This window comes from Anser brachyrhynchus (genome assembly GCF_964034855.1).
Source record: "Anser brachyrhynchus genome assembly, chromosome: Z".
Lineage (NCBI taxonomy): Eukaryota > Metazoa > Chordata > Aves > Anseriformes > Anatidae > Anser > Anser brachyrhynchus.
This window is the reverse complement of record NC_137697.1, coordinates 68,892,068-68,913,820: the sequence shown is the minus strand read 5'-3', so window position 1 is coordinate 68,913,820 and position 21,753 is coordinate 68,892,068. Positions and strand designations below refer to the sequence as shown.

General features: G+C 40.2%; 1 protein-coding gene across 5 annotated transcripts in view; it reads right to left on the bottom strand.

Annotated features, from left to right (window-relative positions):
- The window catches only part of SVEP1 (sushi, von Willebrand factor type A, EGF and pentraxin domain containing 1), a 128,111-nt gene that overhangs the window by 70,661 nt on the left and 35,697 nt on the right, over positions 1 to 21,753 (bottom strand). For 4 of the 5 annotated variants that reach the window (XM_080574206.1, XM_080574204.1, XM_080574205.1 and 1 more), the window contains 4 exons: positions 11,427 to 11,585; positions 11,007 to 11,186; positions 6,735 to 6,914; positions 1,949 to 2,146 (listed from right to left, as the gene is read on the bottom strand). In XM_080574206.1, the coding sequence (XP_080430332.1) occupies positions 1,949 to 2,146; positions 6,735 to 6,914; positions 11,007 to 11,186; positions 11,427 to 11,585 (717 nt within the window). The remainder of the gene's footprint in view (positions 1 to 1,948; positions 2,147 to 6,734; positions 6,915 to 11,006; positions 11,187 to 11,426; positions 11,586 to 21,753) is intronic. The other variant, XM_080574207.1, reaches the window with a different exon arrangement.

Below are 21,753 nucleotides of genomic sequence, written 5' to 3'. Positions count from 1 at the left end.
AGTCACTCTCAAATGCCCTGTAACATGGTGTGGAACTGACTTGAAAGAAGCACTGACAAGATTTCTGTCAACAGTTACTGGAAATGTTCTTTAATAAATGGTTGCTACAAGGTACTACGTAGGACTAATGGGCTCTTCTTGTGACATATGTGACAATGCTGAATGATTTCAAAGTGGTGGTACAATACGGGTAATATCACCACCAACATTTAAGCTTTAAAGTTTCTCCGACAAAGTATTTCTTCATCTCCCTGGCACAGGGCCTCTCAAAACATTTGTGGTCAAGTTATTTTATTGCTGTAGTATTGTTTGATAAATGGTCTCGAGACTCATGAGACAAGGACAGCATTCAGCTCTGAACTCATCCATGCCCAGGAGGCTTTAAAACAACTCAGGACTGATACCACTTACATTTTTATTACTACATAGTTCCAGTAAAGACATAAGTTAGACAATTAAACCCCTGTAATTAAGAGTGCAAAGCAATAAATACAAGTGGTTTTGCCTTCCTCTGAACTCATTCTGATGAAAATTTTAGTAGAAGTGAACTCTTTTAATAACTACCAGTTATAATTCACACTCCCCTGACCACAGCCTTCAGGCTGGAGCAAATTCCATTTAAAAGTGAAATTTTGTAGAAAGGCTAATAAATAAGTCAGAAAGAAAATGGCTGTTATGAACTGGGAAAATATTTTGGCAGCAAAATAGAGAGAGACAATAATAAGAATGAAAGCAACTGAGAGGCCACTGCTCATTTTTACTAGAGAAGAATAACTTTCGGAGATTCTTGGTGCCTCTTACTTTAGGGTTTTATGCACTGGTAATATCTAAAAGCTTGAACCCAAGCCATGCTGCTTTATCTTGATCCAAACACTTCAGCTCGTAGCCCTGTGCTGGGATCCCATCAAATATTAAAAACTGTGGTTTGGCACAGGTTTACACAAAGATTCAGAAAAACAATGTGGTACATCACAGAGTGGGAAATGATATGTTTAAAGGGAAGGATAAAATCTCCTTGGCCACTACAGAGGAAAAAGTTCCCACCTCAGTTTCTGTAGTGACTTGGCAAGATGACTGCCATAACTGTTTTCTGTACTGTTCTTTCATGCAGTGGCTGGTGAAGGCCCCTGCTTGGGGTGGAAGCATTAGCTCTACGAGCACAGTGGTTCACGAAGAGGTGAATAGCCTATTTCCAGACAAATTACACTTTCACTTGTGTCCTCCTGTAAACCAAAGCCAAATTCCTTCCAACTCAGTGCGCATGCATGTAAGAGAATAAATAACCTTACAATGCTAGAATTAGGCAAACGTGGCAGGACCCTTCAAATGCATGCAACGATTTCCTGCTCCTCTATAGACTCTGCGCACTTCTTTCCGTCAGTTTTGGCACTGACTCTTGTGTGCTATTACCGAGGACACGTCTACAGCTGTAGTCAGGTCAGAGCCAACTGAAAAGAAGCATCCTTCCACACCCTGTGTATCAGCCAGGCCTTACACAGCCAGTACAGGTCTGCTCAGACTACAGCGCTTACGTAAGTCTGTGCTAAACCACTGGTAGCATTACTGTTACCGCTGTTTTAATAGGACTGTGGGTTCCACTTTGACTACCTTTAAGCTAAGGTTTTTCACTTTTACTTTGAAATTTCAAATTTATCTTCACATCAGGCCTTTTAGCAGGCAGTGTCCCAACACCTCATGACTTCTCATCCAAGGAGTGACAGCCAACAGTGAACACTTTTAAGGATGCACTTAAGCACACTTCAAATTCCACATTAGTATTACTAACTACAAGTAAATTTGAGAACCAAGCTATAATGGTACGGACAATGCTTCTTACACACTGCTTGAATCACGCTTTCCCCAGTTCAAATCTGTCTTTTCTCAGCAATTTCTGTTTCCTTTCAATTCTGCACATGTGTACACAGAAGTATTTTGTGCTGGTCTCTACCTTTACAATGAGCCTCCTGGATGTTTGCACTCCATCTCCCAAATGAAATGCACCTTAGTTCTTCTCTAGCTCCAGACAAGAGGAATCCTTGGGGACATCTCAGTTGGCACACAGTCCCAGAAACAGCTGGTTCCAGCCCACATCTTGGAGGGAAAACTGTTATTCCTGCTGGTTTCTGGAAGGTGGGGCAACGCATTTCTACAAGAGACCAGTAAGACATATCTTTTAACTGACATATGTAAAAAAGTACATTCCAACAAATCTGCAAATAAAGTCATATGGCAACTCAGAGGGAACACAAAACGTACAGACCTTTAATTCAAGAGTCTGCATGCATTGTGAGTGTATAAAACGGTAGAAACTACTCAAATTCTGTATTCCAGTGCTGTCTGAAGTAAACAGCATCCAAGATGTCAGGTCCTGTTAGAGCAGGTCCAGAGGAGGACCACGAAGACAATCAGAGGGCTGGAGAACCTCTCCTGTGAAGCCAGGCTGAGAAAACTGGGCTCCAGCCTGGAGAAGAGAAGGCTCTGGGAGACCTTAGAGAGGCCTTCCAGTGCCTAAAGGGGGCCTACAGGAGGGCTGGGGAGGGACTCTTTGTCAGGGGGTGTAGGGATAGGACAAGAGGGAATGGCTTTCAACTAAAAGAGAAGAGATTTAGATAAGAAATAAGGAAGGAATGCTTCACGATAAGGGTGGCAAGACACTGGGACAGGTTACCCCGAGAAGCTGTGGTTGCCTCATCCCTGGAAGCGTTCAAGGCCAGGCTGGATGGGGCTTTGGGCAGCCTGATCTAGAAATGTCCCTGCCCATGGCAGGAGGGTTGGATGAGGTGAGGTTTAAGGTTCCTTCCAACCTAAACCATGATATGATTCTGTGATTCTATGATTTTCCTACTTACGCTTTTCAGTGAGACAGAAATGTATTCTTCATGTGGCTCCACTATATTTTGCTCTCCCTCCCCCCAGCCACCTTTTTTTTTTTTAAACAACTTCACCTTTCATGATTACTTTGAAGTTGCATTCCCTTGCTTCCTATGGAAAACAGCTCTTCCGAGCAATGGTCTTGCATTTGTTGCCTTCTTGTAAAGCTTTTACATTATCTTATGAAATAAGAATGAGAGACAGAAAAGGACACTGTGCCATGAGCTCACCTGAGATCAGAGATATGGCATGTGATTTTGCCTACTGTATTCCAAACTGAGTCAAACTAGGCTTGGTCTTGACTGTGTTCAAACCCAGATGCAAAGACTGAGGGTGACAATAAAGGGCAGCCGATCATCCCTCCAATGTTAAGATGGGATGATGATTTTTTTGAGGCTTAAAATTGAGGTTTTGAACTGTTTCGTAACTAGAATTTAATACGAATTCTGAAGAATATTCGCATTGAAGTGTAAGCTTCCAAACAATACAACGTATGTAAACATGTCCAGTTCTCACAACCTTGTTCAATTTTGAGCTGTTGTTTTTACCATGTGAGACAAGGAATGTTATTTTTACTTCAGACATGCAGTCATTAACAAACTGGACAAAAGGGTTTATCACATTAATTCAGATAAGCAGACTTTCAGTAGTGTTTCTTCCAACAGGTGATGAACAAACACACAAGAAAAATGCTTCATTGACTATAGCAAATGAGAAGAACTGTAACTCTTTAGCTAGTTGGTGAAGAAAACAGAAAAATCTCTACACAAAGGCACACACAAAGAACAACACAGATACAGAAGGCAAAGCTCTGTTCATCTCTTAGCGATGGTTTAATGACACAGAAGTGATTCAATACAAAACAGTACATATCCCTTTTCTTTCCCAAAAAAAGGGTATATATTCTCCCAAAATACGCAGCAGTCACTGAAAACTGGTTCTTCTGCATGAAACAAATCTTAAATACTCTAAGCATTTTAAGTATTTCCTGTCCTCTAAACTCGCAATACTGAAAATGTGTCTAAGTCTAAGCAATTAATAACTGCAACAGGCTGCAGCTTCAGAACAGATACTTAAACAGGCTGCAAAGATCGTAAATGTTAACACATTCACTGCAGGTAGATGCTGTTGGCTGTGAAATGCAGAACAACTCCATCAGAAAAAAAAAATCTAACCTTTGGTTGGTCACCATGGAAGGATACTGACAAACAGAAGAAAGATCACGAACTGGAAAAAAACAACGCTTGAAAGGACAAGCTAAAAGCATTAAGATGTACAATACTCCGGGAAGAAGTAGAAGAAAGGTCGTGAAAGGTGTAGGTATAAGAAAAAGAAATCTACAACTCTTGGCTAAGTGGAAACAGTCCTCCTCATAAAGATGCTTCCAAGTATACTAGCAAGATCCTAGCAGAGCAGAATCTTGAAACATCAGATGAAGTTTCAGGATAACCTTCGGCATATCTAGCCGCAGGAAAAAAAAAAAAAAAGTTGTATTATTGTTGTTTGGCTTTTTTATTTGTGCTCAGTTACACAGTTTGATAAAGCTGACGAGGAAGACCGGACTCTGTGAGGAACAGAGTGATAGTAAGTTTCAGGGTCAATTCCAACCTGGGCTGGTGTATGATTCTAAGAGGAACTTCAATACCGCAACTAAAAACAGACTACCAAGCAAATCATGCTTCCTTCCTTCAACTCCTTTACAAACACATTTCAGGGAATGAATCAGCCAACTGCTATTAGGCTTGTGGAGTACTAAATCTTTTAACACTAGATGGCATCAACACCCTGGATGCCATCAGGATTTTTACCTTTCTTCAGGAACACTTGAACAAAGCAAGAACAGTATCTTGCAAAGTTTATTAATTTTGACGTGCTCGATTTTAGTCCTTCATCATTGGGTGAAGAAACACAAGAACATGACTGAGGAAATTTATTTTTTTTATTGGACAGAAGATAAAGCCTTTCTTTTTAGCAAGTATTTTGTTTTTAAGCAGTCTGTAATGTAATGTAACCTGCGCAAAGTTAGCTAATTACAAACAGCATGAAAAAAAAATGATTTAAAAATACATGTAAATAGCCAAAGTCGCATTAACTTCCACTCTCTTGGAAAAAGACGCGTATGACAACATACTCACAGAAGTGCATGTAAACAATCCAGATTATGTTATGACACTGTGGCAATTATGTTTACAGATGGTTGTAGTACAATCTTACAGAGCTAACTTTTAAATATGGTAAACTTTGCATTGATGTCCACTCAAACTGGAAAGCACTCAGAAAAACAGCTACAAGTGTACCCTGAGATCCAAGAAATCTGTTCCAAGGCAGGAGACTGAACCTAATCCCACTTCATTTTATCAACAGAAGGGTTGGAAATAGATAAATTATTAACTACATATGCATAAATACATAAGGATTTTTGTTCTCTTTCATCTAGCAGATGACAAACAATAGTTAGAAACTGTTCAGATTAAAAATAAATAGGGAACACTTCTATGATAATGATGGACATTCTGAAAATGAGTATGAAGGATACATTTTGATGGGGACATGCTATTAAGAGTCCTCTGGTTTGCATCTTTCTCTGAATGAAACTCCACACACCACTACTGAGCAGAAATCTCAGGAAGCCTGATGGCAGAGGCTGTTTCTAGCTCACGTTTCTCTCTGGGACAACCAAAGCTAACTTTTACACTGGATTTTCAGATTCAGCAAAAATAAGCCATTGCCAAGGGTAATCTGGGCATGGAAGTAAAATTGCATGGTGTGAAGAAATCTGATACAGGGTAGAGATGGATTTTAATAATCAAAAGCTAAGCTAGGAAGGATGAGTTCAACTGATGAATATAGTTAATCTTCCAATTATAATCTTCCAACAGGATTTCAGGGTCCCTTCCTTTTGAAGTTAATTGAAGTTTTTACACTGGCTTCAACAGAAGAGAGATTAGGATCTCTTAACGAACTCTCCTGATAAATTAATACTTTTTGATTTTAGAACATGTATCTACAGTTAGAAATTTATTCTTGTCTCAAGCAATGTCCACATCTTTAAGCCTGCGGTTCAAAAATAGTCACAGGTTCAACCCAAATTACCCTACTGGCATTACCTTAACTGGACCCAGGTGACATGTACTTCAATCGAGCTTTAGTCAGCACCAGATCAGCTTCTGAAATACCGGACTTTTAAGCTTGTGCTGTTTTTCTTGCAGTCTGACCTCAGAAGTGTTTCAGCTGCTATTTCTTCCTCTTATGCTTCTAAGAGAATTCAGTTCATGCCAGTAGTCTTAAATGGGTACTTCTGAAATCTACAATCCTTTATTTCTCCGTATAACTGGAAGTGTCTGGAACAGCAATATATGCCTACTTACCGCTGCACATTTGGTGTGACCTCTGAATCCTGCCTTAGTGTTTTGGTCCCTAATACTTCTCAACTTACTTCCTGCTGGGAGTTCAGCAGAAGTGTCAACAGCCACAACTCTGCTTGGCACTCACAATGCCTGGTTAACACACCCGAATCTTTAGCTTTAAGAGGGTAACTCAAACCTGTTTGTTCACAGTTAATCTGTGGTGTAAGTCTACAAGACGTGTGTTTCTTATAACTTATCACATCACAGCGACTCACCAGATTCAACAACCTTTTGGCTATTGGTTGTGCTGGATTTCAGTGTTAATCTGCCTGCTTACTGCATTTACAAATGGTTTCGCCCCTCCCAAACTTTAAAATCTGTATGAAACCTCCATAAACAAATTCTCACTCTCACCTTGGCTTCATCAGCTATTGAAATTGTTAGAGTTTCTCACTCATGACAGCACGTCAGGAAAGGCTGTGCTCTGACATGAATAGAGTGCAACCAGATACCTACCCACACACTTTGGCTCCTTTGAATCCCACTGTGAGGTTCCCAGGCAGGTGAGTTTGGCACTTCCTTCTATTTCATAGCCTTCATTGCAGGTCAATAAACATACTGTCTTATAGGAGACATCAGCTGTTGAACAATTAATTTGACCATTTTCAGGAGCCCAAAGTTTGGGACATGTCCGAACTGCAAAGGGAAAAATAAAATTCACTCTGCAGCACTGAGAACCTGGGGAGTAACTCTAGTCTTAAGGTTTTCAGGGATAGGAAAGGTACTGTTTTGTACACTAGTTACAGAAGTTGGAACAGAGTTAGGGAATAGGATAGGGCTGGAAGAGGGCTAATTTTTTCAAAGGATTGATGCCTTCCTTTTCTGGAGAGAGAGCCTTATGTAACACGTATGAGGTTAGGCACACAATTCTACACTATCCTAAATTCTGATATGTTAGCAAATCAGTTATACTATGAGAAGTTCCCAGCCTTTGGAGACATTTGGCACCAGGTAACCTCTGCTAGTAAAGTCTGTCAGCCTTCAGGATTGTATACAAATGCAATCCTATGGAAAATTTTGGACCTTTCTGATGTTTCCAATTCCCCAGCTGTGCCTGACAGTTTGGGATAATCCAAACTGTCAGTCTGGTATGGACCGAGGGCATGCCAGAGAAAAGGCTAAGAGCTTAACAGGGCAGATGACTGTGTCCCAGTGCTTGGCAACATCCTTAGGCACTCCTCAGCTTATTGATGCAGGCGCTGGTAAGGCCTTGATTTATTTTCTTTGTCTCACTATCATAACCTTAAGCTCTTTGACTAGGACCTCTTTCCTTTGCAGTGCCTCCAGCCCTTCTCTTCAGCCAGTACCTTAAAATTTCCTTTCGTCCCCTTGCTACCCTCTGTACATACACACCTTTGGGTTCACCTGCGTTGAACAGCTGAGCCGTACACACCCATCAACTGGACATGACTATATGATGATGTTGATTTATATATGACAGGGTGACAGCAAGCCGAAATGAGTAGATAGATGCCTGCTGGGGTCCTACCGTACCTTTCCCCTCAACAGTTCATGCCTCTCTTCTCTAGCTAGCTGCTGATTTTCCAAAGCCTATGGAAAACTTGTATCATTAAAAACTGTCCTCAGCCAAGGCTGGAGGGTACTGGTTCAAAAGTTATTAGCGGGAGAAAAGCATACATAAAGGCAAACAGCGTGGCTGATCAAAAATGTAATCAAGCAGACTGTAGCTCCCTTAACTATTCTTTTCTCAGGACTGTTTCCACAGCTTCTGTTGACCTTGCAGGCAGGGGGTAAACTCTGACAATGTATGGCTTCAGAGCTGTGGACGGCTTCTCTGCTGTGGTAGGAATGCCAATTTTACCAAATAAACCATCCTAGCTGCTGCTTGGTAGGAGGCAGACCACAAGCTCCTCTCCAAAGACACTTGAAAGAAAGCCAACTTGGCAACTTTCTCTCGTCTTCCCAGTAGTTGTTTACTGTGCATACTGATGAGACAAGACATGCTGGCAGTTGGACATGTGGACTGAACTGAGCATGATACTCCCTAAAACGAATAAAAGGGGAAATATCCTGACCTCTCCTTAAAATGAAATCATCTGTACAAATGGCAATAACCACAAGCCCCTCAAAGCTGCAGAAAACATTCATTAAATAATGTCTTATGTGAAAGTAGCTACAAGGAAATCCTGAGTGAAAGAAAAATCTGCAGCAAAACCTAGGTACATTGGATACAAAAGAAAGAAAAAAAAGCCACTCAGATGCATCTGATACATCTCTGTATTACCACTGTCTCATCTTCACTCTTTGAAAATACTGTTCCTCTCATGCACACATACACACAGGCACTCACTAGAGAGTGCATTAAAGAGTATAAAAGAGACCTTGAAATGTCCATCTTGCTAGTGACACTTAACACTTCAGAGCAGCTTTCTAATAAGCTGTATCTTAACTGCAGTGCAGTGAATAGGAAAGACATTTTGCAGCTGAATCACATATGCTTCATGCAGAAGAGAATAGGCTTTCTCTTTTATTGTTTCTATGGAAGCCTTTAGTAACCAACCTGTGGTAAAAGAAAGCAAATACTACCAAGCTCTGCGGTTATTATTGAGGAAGGCTGAATGAATTACGAGCACTGAGGAGGAGCACCTCAGCAACGTAATGTCTATGGAGAACGCACTCCCTTCCACCACTTGGTAAGTCTAGTCATCTCTTCTGACCATGCTAGCTGTACTCCTCAGTGCTCCTGCCTCCTCAGTGTTTCTGTGTTCACTTTCCTTCAGAGTTTCAGTATGCCTCGGCTGGAAACTGGGAATTGAGCCCACGTTATCCTGGTTATGTTTTCACGTCTTAAAACACAAATACATCCTCTTGTCAATTAGGCACTTTCCACGACCAATAAATATTTCTGTAAAGTCAGTGAAAACAACAACAAAGGTATATTCTGTTTGTGCTGTGTTTTCTCCTAATACATTTATCAGGATTACATACACACTTCACAGGGCTTTTTTTCATGGGTCACAGTTAATTGCAAGACATAACTGCATTAATTGCTTTCCCATAGCACAGCAGATTTTAGCTAGCAGAGCAATTGAGGAGTGTTTAATGTCAAAATCCAAAGCAGTGCAAAGGGATTTTCCTTTAAGGTCCCGTCCTAATTTATGTGATAAAATACCCCTGGGATTAACAAGACAGCTATAAACCATGTCTTTGATCTTGCTCGCTTCCACAGTTTGAATGAATATGAGGAGCAGATCCAGCATGTGTAAAGGTAGGATTTTTAAATATTTTTTATTTAATTGGAAGTCTTCAGTGTGATGGAGGGGCACGAGAAAGGCAAAAATATACCCTATCAAGGCTTCAAAGGAAATTGACTCAACATCAAGACAATACCTCAAAGCAGATTTTTCCCTCACTTTTCCAAACAAAACCCCAGCTAAAGGAAGATCATGCACCTACACCCAGCAGGTGAATATTTGTAGTTGCTCTAGAAGCTTTTCCAAGTACTAGAGAGTTCCACTTGTGTACAGACAGTGAAGATAAAGGATCCTTTCTTTGTCATTGACTGCAGCTTCCTCCACTTTTTTGCACTTGAAACTAGTGTGCAACAAAAGCTTTGACTGGCAGAAGCTATTCCCCAGTACCCAAGTCTACCTAAAGTGGTATGTATCTTCAACCCGTGTTTTGATCTCTTTGTTTTTGCCTTTTTAAGGCACCCTCGAGGCACATGACAGCAATTTATTTTTTATTTCAAGCTTCTCCTTTCTGTCTTCTGTTACTGGAAGCTATATAAGAAGACAGTTTTCCCAGATTATCTGAAGAACAGCCCTGCAATGTAAGCAAAAGTGATCTGCTATATAAGTGTCCTGAGGAACTGATCTGTACCCCAGATCCCTGCTTTCAGAATCATCAGTTGCTGTTTCCTTAAGGGCTGTAGTGTTTGTAGTAGCATGAAGTCCTAAAGCCTCCAAGAACCTACCCCTCCTCCACCCCACAACTCGTGGCCAGGGCAAGAGGTGATTGCTTCTTATTTACTACATTCTGGTGTGCAGACCAATATCAAGTGTATGCAACTCAAGTTAAACATGTTAAACTACAAGCTGTGGCTGTTGAGGAGATGAGGGCTGTTACTTGCTTTTTCAGGCCATCCTTGGAAGAAATACCAGGCAGGATGGCATAACGATGCACCCCCACTTCTAAACCACCAAGAACCAAGCCTCAGGCAAAAGCAAGTGATAAAAAACTTAAACTGTGTTCCTAAGTACTCGTAAGAGCTATAGAAATAAAAAATGCTTTTCAGGATTCTCTTTCCCACATCTTCTCCCTTTCAATCCTTCTGTTTATTACTTTTCCAGCAGATGCTCCCTTACAGCAAACTCCTCGGATACTGTCAGTTGTTCCCCTGTGAAACTCCACTCAAAAATCTTCAGAGGACTACACTCAAGGCCTTCCTACTTTAATTCTTCATACGAAGGAACTGTAAGCCAATGTCTGTCTATGTGAGAAGACTGACGCACATTGTAAGACACCTGTGTGGCAAGGCCTTGTTACATGTTTGACTAACTACCTAGCAAATACTGTTCTACATTTTCTTTTGTAGACATCTTCTTATTAGGAAGGAGGGAAACAGAATGACCAAGGTTGCCTTTGGAATGTTCTTTCCTTTAAGAGGGCCAGACCTGCACACCTAACCATGCAATGATCAGAGTAAACCACTATGGACAACAAACTATCCCAGAGGAAAATGACTTTTCAAACACACATCCATACCTCTGCAAGTAGCCTCTGATCCAGACCACTGGCCATTTGTCTGACAAAGCCTGATGCTGCTTCCCACGAGATCAAATCCTGCTTTGCACCGGATCCCACAGGCCGCATTAAAGTAATTGTTGCAGACATTCTGGACAAAGTAACCATTTTCAGGGGGCTTCAGTTCAGGGCAGTGAACAACTAAATAATTAAACAACCACAACAGAGTTATCACACCAGCTGGAATGTAGCAGGCTACTGAAGGAAAACAATTTTTTTCCATTTCCAATTCTAGTTGCACCTTGGTAATTTTGCTATTTTGGAGAGAGACAGAAAATCTTGCATGTGATTTGACTTGTCTTTCAAAGATAAATAATGAAGCTGTCCCAGAACTGCACTGTGCATTACAGGACTGTTCAGCTTCTGGCTAGAAACACTTACCTTCACAGGTTTGTCCTACAACACGATATCCCTCCCGGCACGTACAGTCCTCAGTGGAGGTACTTCCTGGTGGAGAAGTATGATTCTCGTCGGGACAGGAGATGCAAGTGCTGATTCCACCTGGTGAACCTTCAGGCTTGTATGTTCCTGGGGGACAAGCTGTTGAGCAAAACAAAAGAAGAAGAAAAGAGGTTCAGGGTACCACATTTCACAGCTAGTATCGCTTTTCCAGAGTGTTGCTTTACATTTTTTACATTCCTCCATTCTTCCTCATATAGCCAGAGTCACTTACGGAAGGAACGTTCTCAACTTAAAGCCTGTAGAGTTGTACAGAGATGAACTAAAGCCCACTGAACCCCCTGAAGGTCTTGTCAACGTCTGCTTGAGGACTGAGGTTAAGTCCATGAATTATCCTCTTCAAAAGATGCACAGTCCCAGAAGACACCAGATTTCCACCGATAAAACCTGCACTGACCTCACGAAGACATTCCTGATTTACAGCTGTACAAAGTTAACTCAGACAAAATCCTAACCTACAGAAGAACTACACCAAAATTTAATGCACACAAATTCTTAGCACTAAACTAGCAAAAGAAGCTCACAAATACGCCTGCCCTTGATTTACACATTATGATTTATAGATGATCTACACCCTATGCTTTCTGTAATGTATGAACCACAAACAATGAACCAATTAATCAAAGTAACTGCTCCCAGATGCTTTTCTAGCCATTTATATCCCATTTAACATTTGTAACTCTATGTTACTCTAATGTACAAGTCTTAAAGAGATCCACAGATATCTTCAGAGACAGGGAAAATGCATACAGAAAAGTGACCTCTCACATGAGAACTTCAGATGGGTGGGATAAGTCTCTCTTTGCTCTGAATTCTGTTCTTCAGGAAATTACAATAATTATCTTTATTTATTTTACAAAGCTGATGTGAGAACAGGAGAGTGACTATTTACCAGGTGCTGATAAAATGAAGTACTGACTGGTCAGATTGCCATTTGACACAGAACTCAAAGGTACTTGAGCTGAAAAACATATCTCCCGATGTAAAGTTCTGCAAATATTTAGAGGTTACTTAATAGTGAACCTCTCACTTCATTAATTTTATTGTCTATAAATTTTTCTAATGGCCATACGTTCACTTGCAGACTGCAGGTAAGTCTGTCTCTCATTTCCTGCCCTAAGTACAGCCACTGTTCACCGTCTGATGAACCTCTGCATGGTACAGACAACTGGCAATGAACAGCTCAGCTCCACAGCCATCAGGTGACTGAACCTGACCATAAATGCCTTCAAGTGTCTTCTACCTTATGTGGTAAGATGTAATCTGTCTCTAAAGTTAGTTTCTCCTGTTGAAGTTCATTTCCCGGATTTCAAATATTCTGGCATTATCAGTCTTGTATTTTGGTAAATATTGGACCAGCTATGTTTGTTTTGTAAACTACGTGCTAAAATAATCTGACATTTGTCTTATTAATGAAAACAACATTCTGCTTTCTTGGCAACTGAAAAGGAAAAACAAAACAAAACAAAAAAAAACCCAACAACCCCCCAAAACCAAAACCAACAGAAACTCTAGCCTCCTTTTTCTCAACCCATCAAGGGAGATTCGACTTTAATAAGTCACATTTTCTGAATGATGTCCTAAAAGATCAACCTGTATGAACAGTTAGCACTTCTTTCCAAGAAAAGCATGGTGTTTTGCATGGCTTCCAGAGATAATATTTTTATTTCACTTTCAGTAAAATTTGCAGTCTTATTTTGAAGAAAGCAGTCATAGTGGTTACGAGTTAAGGGGTGATTATGAGCATTATAAATTGGCTTCAATGTTACAGATATGTATTTTAAATACACTTTTAAAAAGACTATGAAAATGCCCCAAAAGTAAAGGGTAGAAATATAAATGAAAACTTTTCAGGAGAAAAAAAAGGGAAAAGTATCCAATCAGAATCAGAGCTGGGAATTCTTAAATTTTCTTCTGGGACTTTCAGTAAAGCATTTGCAAAAAAATCCCCTTCATACAGTTCACCTGTTCTTCCCATCAAAGACATTCCTCTTGAACAGTTACTACTTCTCTCCTCTCTTCTGTGCAGGCATCTTCTCCTTGCGTATTTGGTCTCTTGTAAACATTTTCATTCTAAAAGTACACTTACAACTAGTTTTTCCAATGAAGCTGCAGGAGATAATTCATAATGATGAAGTTGTTGTTAAGGTCTCTAGTGGGAAAGGCAAGTTTTTCCAAATGCTTTGATTTGTTTTGCTTCTCTATGCTTCAAGTGCTTGCCACTGCCTTTCTAAAAAGCTGAACTACATGTTACCCGGACTTTGTATGTAGAGTTTTCTCCAAGCCTCTGTTCCTGAACTGCACATTGATCTCACACTACTCCTTGGAAGATTCAGCTACCAAACTCCATGTGAGCCACAATGAAAATTTGCACAACTCAATACTTGCTTACGGAGCTACTTCCATGAGTGTGAGATCGCAGTCTGTTCTGTGATGCCAAGAGATGGTTTAAGAATGGAGCATAAGCACCCTAACTTTTGCGCATTTCCATCACACCCACAGAGGTTAGCCTGGCCACAGCTTAAGTTACAACCATCCATAATCAGCTATGGATGGAAAAGCAGAGCTTCAGCCACTTGCTGTAGACTTGTCCATGCCTGATCCAGCTAGACTGATGACCCTTGCCCTCCTTCTCCAGACACCACGAGAGCATGGCTCAAGTCCATACACAACGATGCATTCATCAGCAAGAGAAAGAACTTGTGGGGGAATCTCATCTGGAGAATACAAGTGGTCCCATCTGTGACTGATTGCACAGGCACTTCTCTGGGGTCTCTCCTGAGAATGAAGTGGTGCCAAATTTTCACAGAATTCTAACTGCCAGTCTGTGCTCACCAACATGCCCTCTATACCCACAAAATCTGCCTGCAGATCACCTTCTCCAGTGTTAATCTGTAAAAACAATTTAGTTTTTTTTTTCAAAGCTTGCTTTCCCTTGCCATCAATATGATGGTGGAAAAAGGCTCAAAACAGTGTGTGGATGAACCCCAGTGTAAATAAGAATTGATCTGGCACTTTCAAGAATGACAAAAAGGTAGGAATTTTAGAAATGTGGAAACAATTTAAATGGTATCAGCCTTTAAAGGGAGAGGACACTCATGAAATGTGCAAATGTGCACGTGTACATGCATGATATTCTCAACAAAAGATTTAACTACTGCCTACATAGGAACCATGTTGTTCTTTGTCCAGAAGCATGGGGAGGAACAAGAAATTGCCTTCTGTTTAATGTAATTCCCTCTTCAGACCAGAACAATGAATACTGAGTAACAGCAGAGGATTACGTTTTTGTTACAGGAATGAAAGGCTATCTGGTAGCAGGGATTAGTGTGATAACTCAAATAGGCATGCGTCTTAAACTCCCCAAGCACACAAAGATGGCTCACATTGAAGTTGCCATCAACAACAACCTGCTTTCACAATATGGTGGACATTTGCCAATGATATGCATTTTCTATTGTGGTAATGTCAGTGCATTCGTCTTCTCATAGGAAATAAGAACAAAATAATAAATGCTTACTTCAGCATGCCTCCTGCATTATCCTCCTCAGTTATGCTCTCCTGGGGTACACAACTAACTGAAAAAAAAAGTAAGAAAATCCAGTATGTCTGTTCTCTTTTGGAATACTATAGGGCATGATGACTTAGGCTACCAATACAACATACTTTATCTCTTTATCTATCAAAAAATATATTCAGTTGCATGTAGAAGAGAATCAGTGGAAAGCAAGTATGACATAGGCTTGCTAGAAACAAAAACCTACAGGGTAGGCATAAAAACATTTCAGTCAATGGAGGTGCATGGACAGTATAAATATATGTGAAGGCATTGTGTGAAGCTGAACAATGGATGTGGAAGGTTTGGGAAGCCCTCAAAAAATCAAAAGACAGACTTTCAAATTCAGTAGGAATTCTGCACTGCCTGCATACAATAACGACTAACTTGATGTTTTAATCTTCAAGCAGGAATTTAACGCCGTAAAAGTGACTACATAGAACAAGGTATGTTTCAGACCTTCGCCAATCACTTAACATGAATTATCCAGTTTAGCTTCTTTTAAACAGCAAATACTAAAACCAGAGGCAAACTTAAGCCAACTGATATTGAACCCACAGAGTGCCAAGAAGACTCCAGCCAGCATCTAAGCAGGTAGAGATCATATATTGAAGGGTTACAGTCTATGACATGGGGTCACAATTCTTCCTCTGAATGTATGAGTACAAATTTGAAGGACAAATAATTTTGCCTTAAAAATGTAAATCTTTTAAAATCCTGGGGGAGCAGGCAAGCTCAATTTATTCTCCAATTATGCTAGTATGTCTAAGTCACTGAAATGGAATTATTCTTGATTTATCCCAGTGTAAGAGAGAGGAGAGTCGAACTCCAGGTATTTCAAAGATTAATTTGAGGGATTTCATATTTTCTTCAATGCATAATTTCTCCCACTAACTACATTTAGTAAGTAATCTCTGGCTTGAGCTGTTCTTTCCACACTTCATGCTAATGAAGGATCCGATTAAGGATTTATCTTCAGCAGGATACGACAGGAATCAGCTAGGCAATATCCTGCTCTCTCCCACATCAACCTGAGCTCTATTTGTATATACTATTGCTCTATTTTCTATATACTGTACTGACTGTAGTCTGTAGTTCTCATTTTTCCCTGCATGTGTAAAGCTTAAATGAAATGATACTCTGATGCAAATCACAAATACAAAAATGGCTTTAGCTTAATCCCCAAACTTCCTAAATGAAGAAAGCAAACCTAGTTTTCCAGTTACATTGGTTGTATGCCACTATAATTACTTTTATGACACTGATTATATGCATAAGTATTAAGCGTAACCAAGCGGGGAATCTGTCCCAGAATCAGAGTATACTATGAACATCTATTTTGATTTTGTTCTGCTGCTGTCTATTAAAAATAATACAATCATATGTCACAGAATCTCTCAACAATGATCACTGGATGTTTATACTATTCTTTTCCGGTTTCCTCCGCTTTTGTTACTGAACATACACAGACAGGAGATTTTTGGTTATGTGGATCTTTGACCTGGCATACAACATCTTGCATTTTTATTCATTCATTGGAAGCTATAGGGAAAATCCACTGTGTGCCTAGAATTACTTTGAAGTCCACAACACCAGGACAACCTAAAAGTCAAATTAACTCATGTTTATGTCTTTAGAGGAGAAGAACTTCAGCCTGAGGGTGTGGGTTATCTCTCACTGCTTTACTTAATCAAAGATTCTCATGCTGTGGCAAAATCAAAATAAACATGAAAATTAGAAAAGTTGTCACCTTGACTTTTGCTTATGAAATAAGTACTGTGGTAGCAATATTTGCCATCATTCATGCTGTAAACTGTGCAGCATGAAATGGCTTCACTATAAAGCTTAGTTATTTTACTAAATAAAGGCCAAAACTTTCATGAAGATGAAAATACAAAGAATTTACAGTATATTATCACGTGCTGAATCTTTCTACACTGGTATCTTCATCTCTCATCATGACTAAGTCCTGTAAGACCCAGGCACGCTTTCTATTAGAAGAAACAATGGGAATGAAGGGCTGTATGTCCCTTGACAATGGCCTGCCAAACAAAATATGCTTTACAAGGATAATGCATGGGGTCAGCTTAAGCTGGAAAACGAAGGAAGGAGATGCCTAGGGCTGCAATTCAACCTGCATGGAGGGAACGGAGATCCCTGTTTCACACCAAACAGAATTCCTGATGCTTTCCCACCTGCTGCTGCAGCAGAGCAAGTGTGGGATGTCTCACTGGACCAACATGCAGTGATACCCAGTCCTTCATCCGTCCTCCAAAAGCCATCCTGCTGCTACTGCATTTTTGAGTGGCCTCTGCAAAGGGAGGCATATGATGGGAGTTTTGACTGCACAAAACTCCCCAGTCCCCTACCTTTTCCATATGTTTTGCAGTAATCTTTCTTGACTGCTCTTGTAATCAAAGTATTCTGCAAACTCAGGGCACCAATGGCCAGAGATGTTGTAATTTTCAGATCCATTCTACTAAACCAAACAATAAACTAGGGTTGTGGATTTCTTTCCTTGTATTCGCAAGTCAAAAAATGTTTAGTTGGGCTAGTATAAAAACAGACTTCTCTGGACATTGAAATATACCTCTCTGAATCTGTACACTAAGATATTTAAGCCTGCTTCTCAAACACTTACCATACACTGCATCCCTGTCTGAGAGACTGTTTCTAGAAGTGGCAGCTTTTGTTGTTACATTTCAGTTATCTGGAAAGTTTTTTTTTTTTTAATCTTCTATAAGAAAGGTATGTCAGACCAGGCACTTCGTGCCCATGAAATGCATTTGGAAAGCTAGTGGGAAAAAAAAATTGAAACCTTTGGCAGATACTGTAATCCACTCTTCTGCAGTTTGCAACATGTATGGTGCCATAAAAAAAGGCAAGAAAAAAAAAAAGAGCCAGTAGCATGCTAGTATTACAAGAAATATGCAAGGAAGTGGCTTTAGTTAAACATTTGACATGTATGACTTGTACAAAGACTGCAAAAGAAATCCTTGCGCTTACCTTTAAGTGTAGGGATCAGAAAAGGATTTCTACTAAGTCTCAGTGTGTTCTCCAGCTCTAATACCTCCTTTTATCCCCAGCATGTGCTCTGCATTAATTTCAGACAGCTCTGAACCTGCTCATCCATCTGCTCTTTGTCAGTATTCCTTACACATCTCTTGTCATAGCAATGTGATCAGCAATTTAACAAGCTAGATGTCTTCTCAGTTCTCATTTGATGTATTTTGCTCCATTTCTTTATTAGATTTACAAATTTCCTCTCACTGAGAGAAGCAGACTAAATCAAGTCCAAAGTTCAGCTACTTTTACACATCATACGTACGGAGGGGACAGGTTCAGCCAAACCTTTTAATTGAGTTTAAAGAGACATCAGAAATGCAATACTGCACTACCAAGTAGGCTGCAGCATCTGGAATGAAACTTTGCGATGCTCTAGATAGAGATCTTCAAGCACTTCAAACAGCCTTAACAAAGTTTCAGCAGAAATAACTTGTTCACAATAAAAATGAGAATCTTGGATCCTCTCCCATAGGGCAAGAGAACTGGAAAGTTGCCTGAAAGAAAATGTAGTCCCTTGGGTTAGCATCCCATCTCAGCACCCCAAGCATACAGAGCATGGGGGAATAATCTCCCTGCTGAAGAATACAAGCTCAAGAGTGATAGCACCTTGTAAAAGTTATGATGCCTACAAGGATCTTCTTCCACAGGGAAGTCTGGCCCTGGGCCACAACAGTGCTGAGCATCCCTGCGTAGGCTCAGGGCCAGGGTATTTAGATAGGATTACCTCAAAGCAATGTTTCTAACAGCAAAATATCCTACTGTAATAGTAGCAGTACTAAGAATATCTAGAAAATCCATTCTCATCCAGTTTAAAGACATTTTTAGATCAGAACAATTAGCATAAGTCAAAAGCACAGTGAGTGTCTTAAGTAGATTCATACTTGAAGAATACATGTGCATTGCAAGAACACAGAGCTATTAAAAGTGTTTTAAAATGTTTTACGATCATAAAAATAAAACTGATTCTCTCCAAAGTCAAAAATAAAGACTACCATATATACTTTCACAGACAGTAACTCAAAAGCATTCATTGACTCAAAGCATGTGGCTTAGGAATATAAAAGAAAACCTTGGTTCTGTCTTGCAACTTATCTTCAAAAAGAAGCCTACTCATGCTTCATTCAGGCTACAAGTTTTCAAGATACACGAGACAACTTGTGCAATCTATGTGATTTTGCAACAAAATCCATTTCACACACTTTCACAACAGATATGTCCATTTCGGCTTTTTGGGAAATGCTACAACAGCTAGAACACTAGTGCATTGATACACAGCTGTGGTTTCTACAAACCCATCCAGCAATGCAGGGCACGTTAACAGTCACTAATTAGCATGTGACATAACCTGTACTGAGGCAGCTCTGTGTTAGCTGTGGTGGAAGACAGTCTGCATTTAGTGAAGGGCCAAACCACAACAATCTACAGAAGCAGAACTGTGAGCTTAAGCTTACAAAGGAAAGTAAAGCTAATGGTGAAGCTTAGGAACTTTGTTGGTTAACTACAAACAGAAATGGCATTCATGTACTAAAATGAAGCTCTTTTGGTCAAGATCTCAGTGGCATTTTAGACAGTTGTCACAGGTTTGCCATTTGTATAGACATTAAAGAAGCAGTCTTGGTGATGCATTTGCAGAGCATACACAAAGCCAAGTATGAACGTGCCTATGAGGTACGGGTATCAGACCATGCCAGCTTCTGACTTTTAGAACTTGGACACTGATCTATGTCCTCATGCCCCTGCACATTTCTAACACGTATCATGTTAAAAGCAAACAACAAACCCCAGAAGTACTAAAAAGTTGCTGGCAAACTGAATCAGTTGATTGTGTAAAGTTTACCATGCAAATTACTTATGAAATCATTTATGTGCAAGTGATAATTTTGTGTCCAAAACTCTGCACACAATCAAACTTAAAAAGGGAGATAATAGCAGGTCTGAAAATGATTCACTCAGAACAGAGGCCTCTCTGGACATGGTCTTCACATAATCACAGACACGCATTCCTCAGTAAAACTTTATCACTGCTGATGTGAGAGCACAGGCTACTGTAAGTGCCTGTTCTAAGTGCCCTGGTCTCTGGATAGCTTCCTACTATTTAAATTAATAAACACTGAAAAGGAACATTATCCTCCTGCCCTAGGTGCACTTATTTGCCATTTTAACGCATGTGCTGTGAAGTTGCATGTTTGCTTTTCCAAGCTGTAAAGAACTACAAACAGGCTGAAGTAAAGCAGGTTCTGTTAAAAGAAGAAGAAGAAGAAGAAAAAAACAAACAACAAAAAAAAATCACCACCACCACCAATAAAAACACACACACAAACAAACTAACAAACAAAAAAACCCACATTTTATTTAATTTGTGCTACAAACAGATGAGCAAATAACTGTTTTAGAGATGTAATATATGTCTGGTTTGAAGGCACTGGAAGCCCAGTTTTTCCTAGGCTTGGTCTACCCATTATACAATATATCAAATAAATCCTCTTCGCTTTTTTGACAGAAAGGGTTTTGGGCCAGAAAGGAAAATGGATGACCAAGATACACTTGCAGATGGGGATTCAAATCAGATGCAGAGAGAAAAGTCACTCCATATTCTTTGTTACCTTTCCATTAATCTTCATTGTACCAATAAATTCTATCTATCACTTCCCTAATAAGGATTAATAAACAGGTATTAGGTGCCCAATGGACCAAAATCAAGCTTAGACCAAACCCCGAGTGATAGTGGAAGTATCAGAACAGTGAAAAAGCTCTGCCTGGGATGCGTTACATTCTGCTCAGTTAACTTCTGCACGAGCTAGAGGAACACGCTGGAAAGCAAGAAATAGTCCTCCTTTATGCACAACTGGGAAGAGGGAGTACTTGGAAACGGAGAAGCCTGACCTGGGGCTGGGGAAAAAAAAATGTTTCCTTAACAACTCCTGATGTGCTATACCCAGAAGAAGCTGAACCAAGCGTCTACTCCAGTGCCTGTGGCTCGTGGGACACACTGAAATCATCACAACTCAGCCAGCACTTACTTGCTCAGCACAGCCTACGCTTTCTTCCAGAAGCAAAGAGCAAGAGTCTCATGTTACATGTTACAGGGCTAAACCAACAGATCACCTTCTCCCGGGATTTCTGAAAGGTAATTTTAACTGAAATAAGGGCTTGGGATTTAGAAGCTGACAAAACATGCACCCCGGGCTTCCCAGTGCTGGTGTGTTTCTGTAGTGAAGAACATCCCTCGTGGTTAAAGATCCACTTCCACCGTGCTCACCTACAGACAGTTTTGTGTTCAGTTATTCTTCAGACTTAAGAGTATAATTAAAATATGACTGCTCAAACTGAACAAGCGAACCGGCTTTCCTGAGAGCTGCATGCTCCAGGAGGAGCCAGAGACACCAAGTCCTCAGCTTTTCTCCTCATACAGGCAGAAATTGCAAATTTGTTCCCTGGTAAAATATATTAACAGAATCCTGCATAGTCCTGAATGCAAATTCAGGACTCTCGTCCAATGCAAAATGCTCCCCTGTTGCTGTTGTTTCCAACACCCACTCCCAGCAGTTGTTGCTGTGTGTGATCACGAAGGGAAAAAAAAAAAAGACACCTATTTCTGTCTCCTTTCTCTGCAGATCAGAGTAGCTC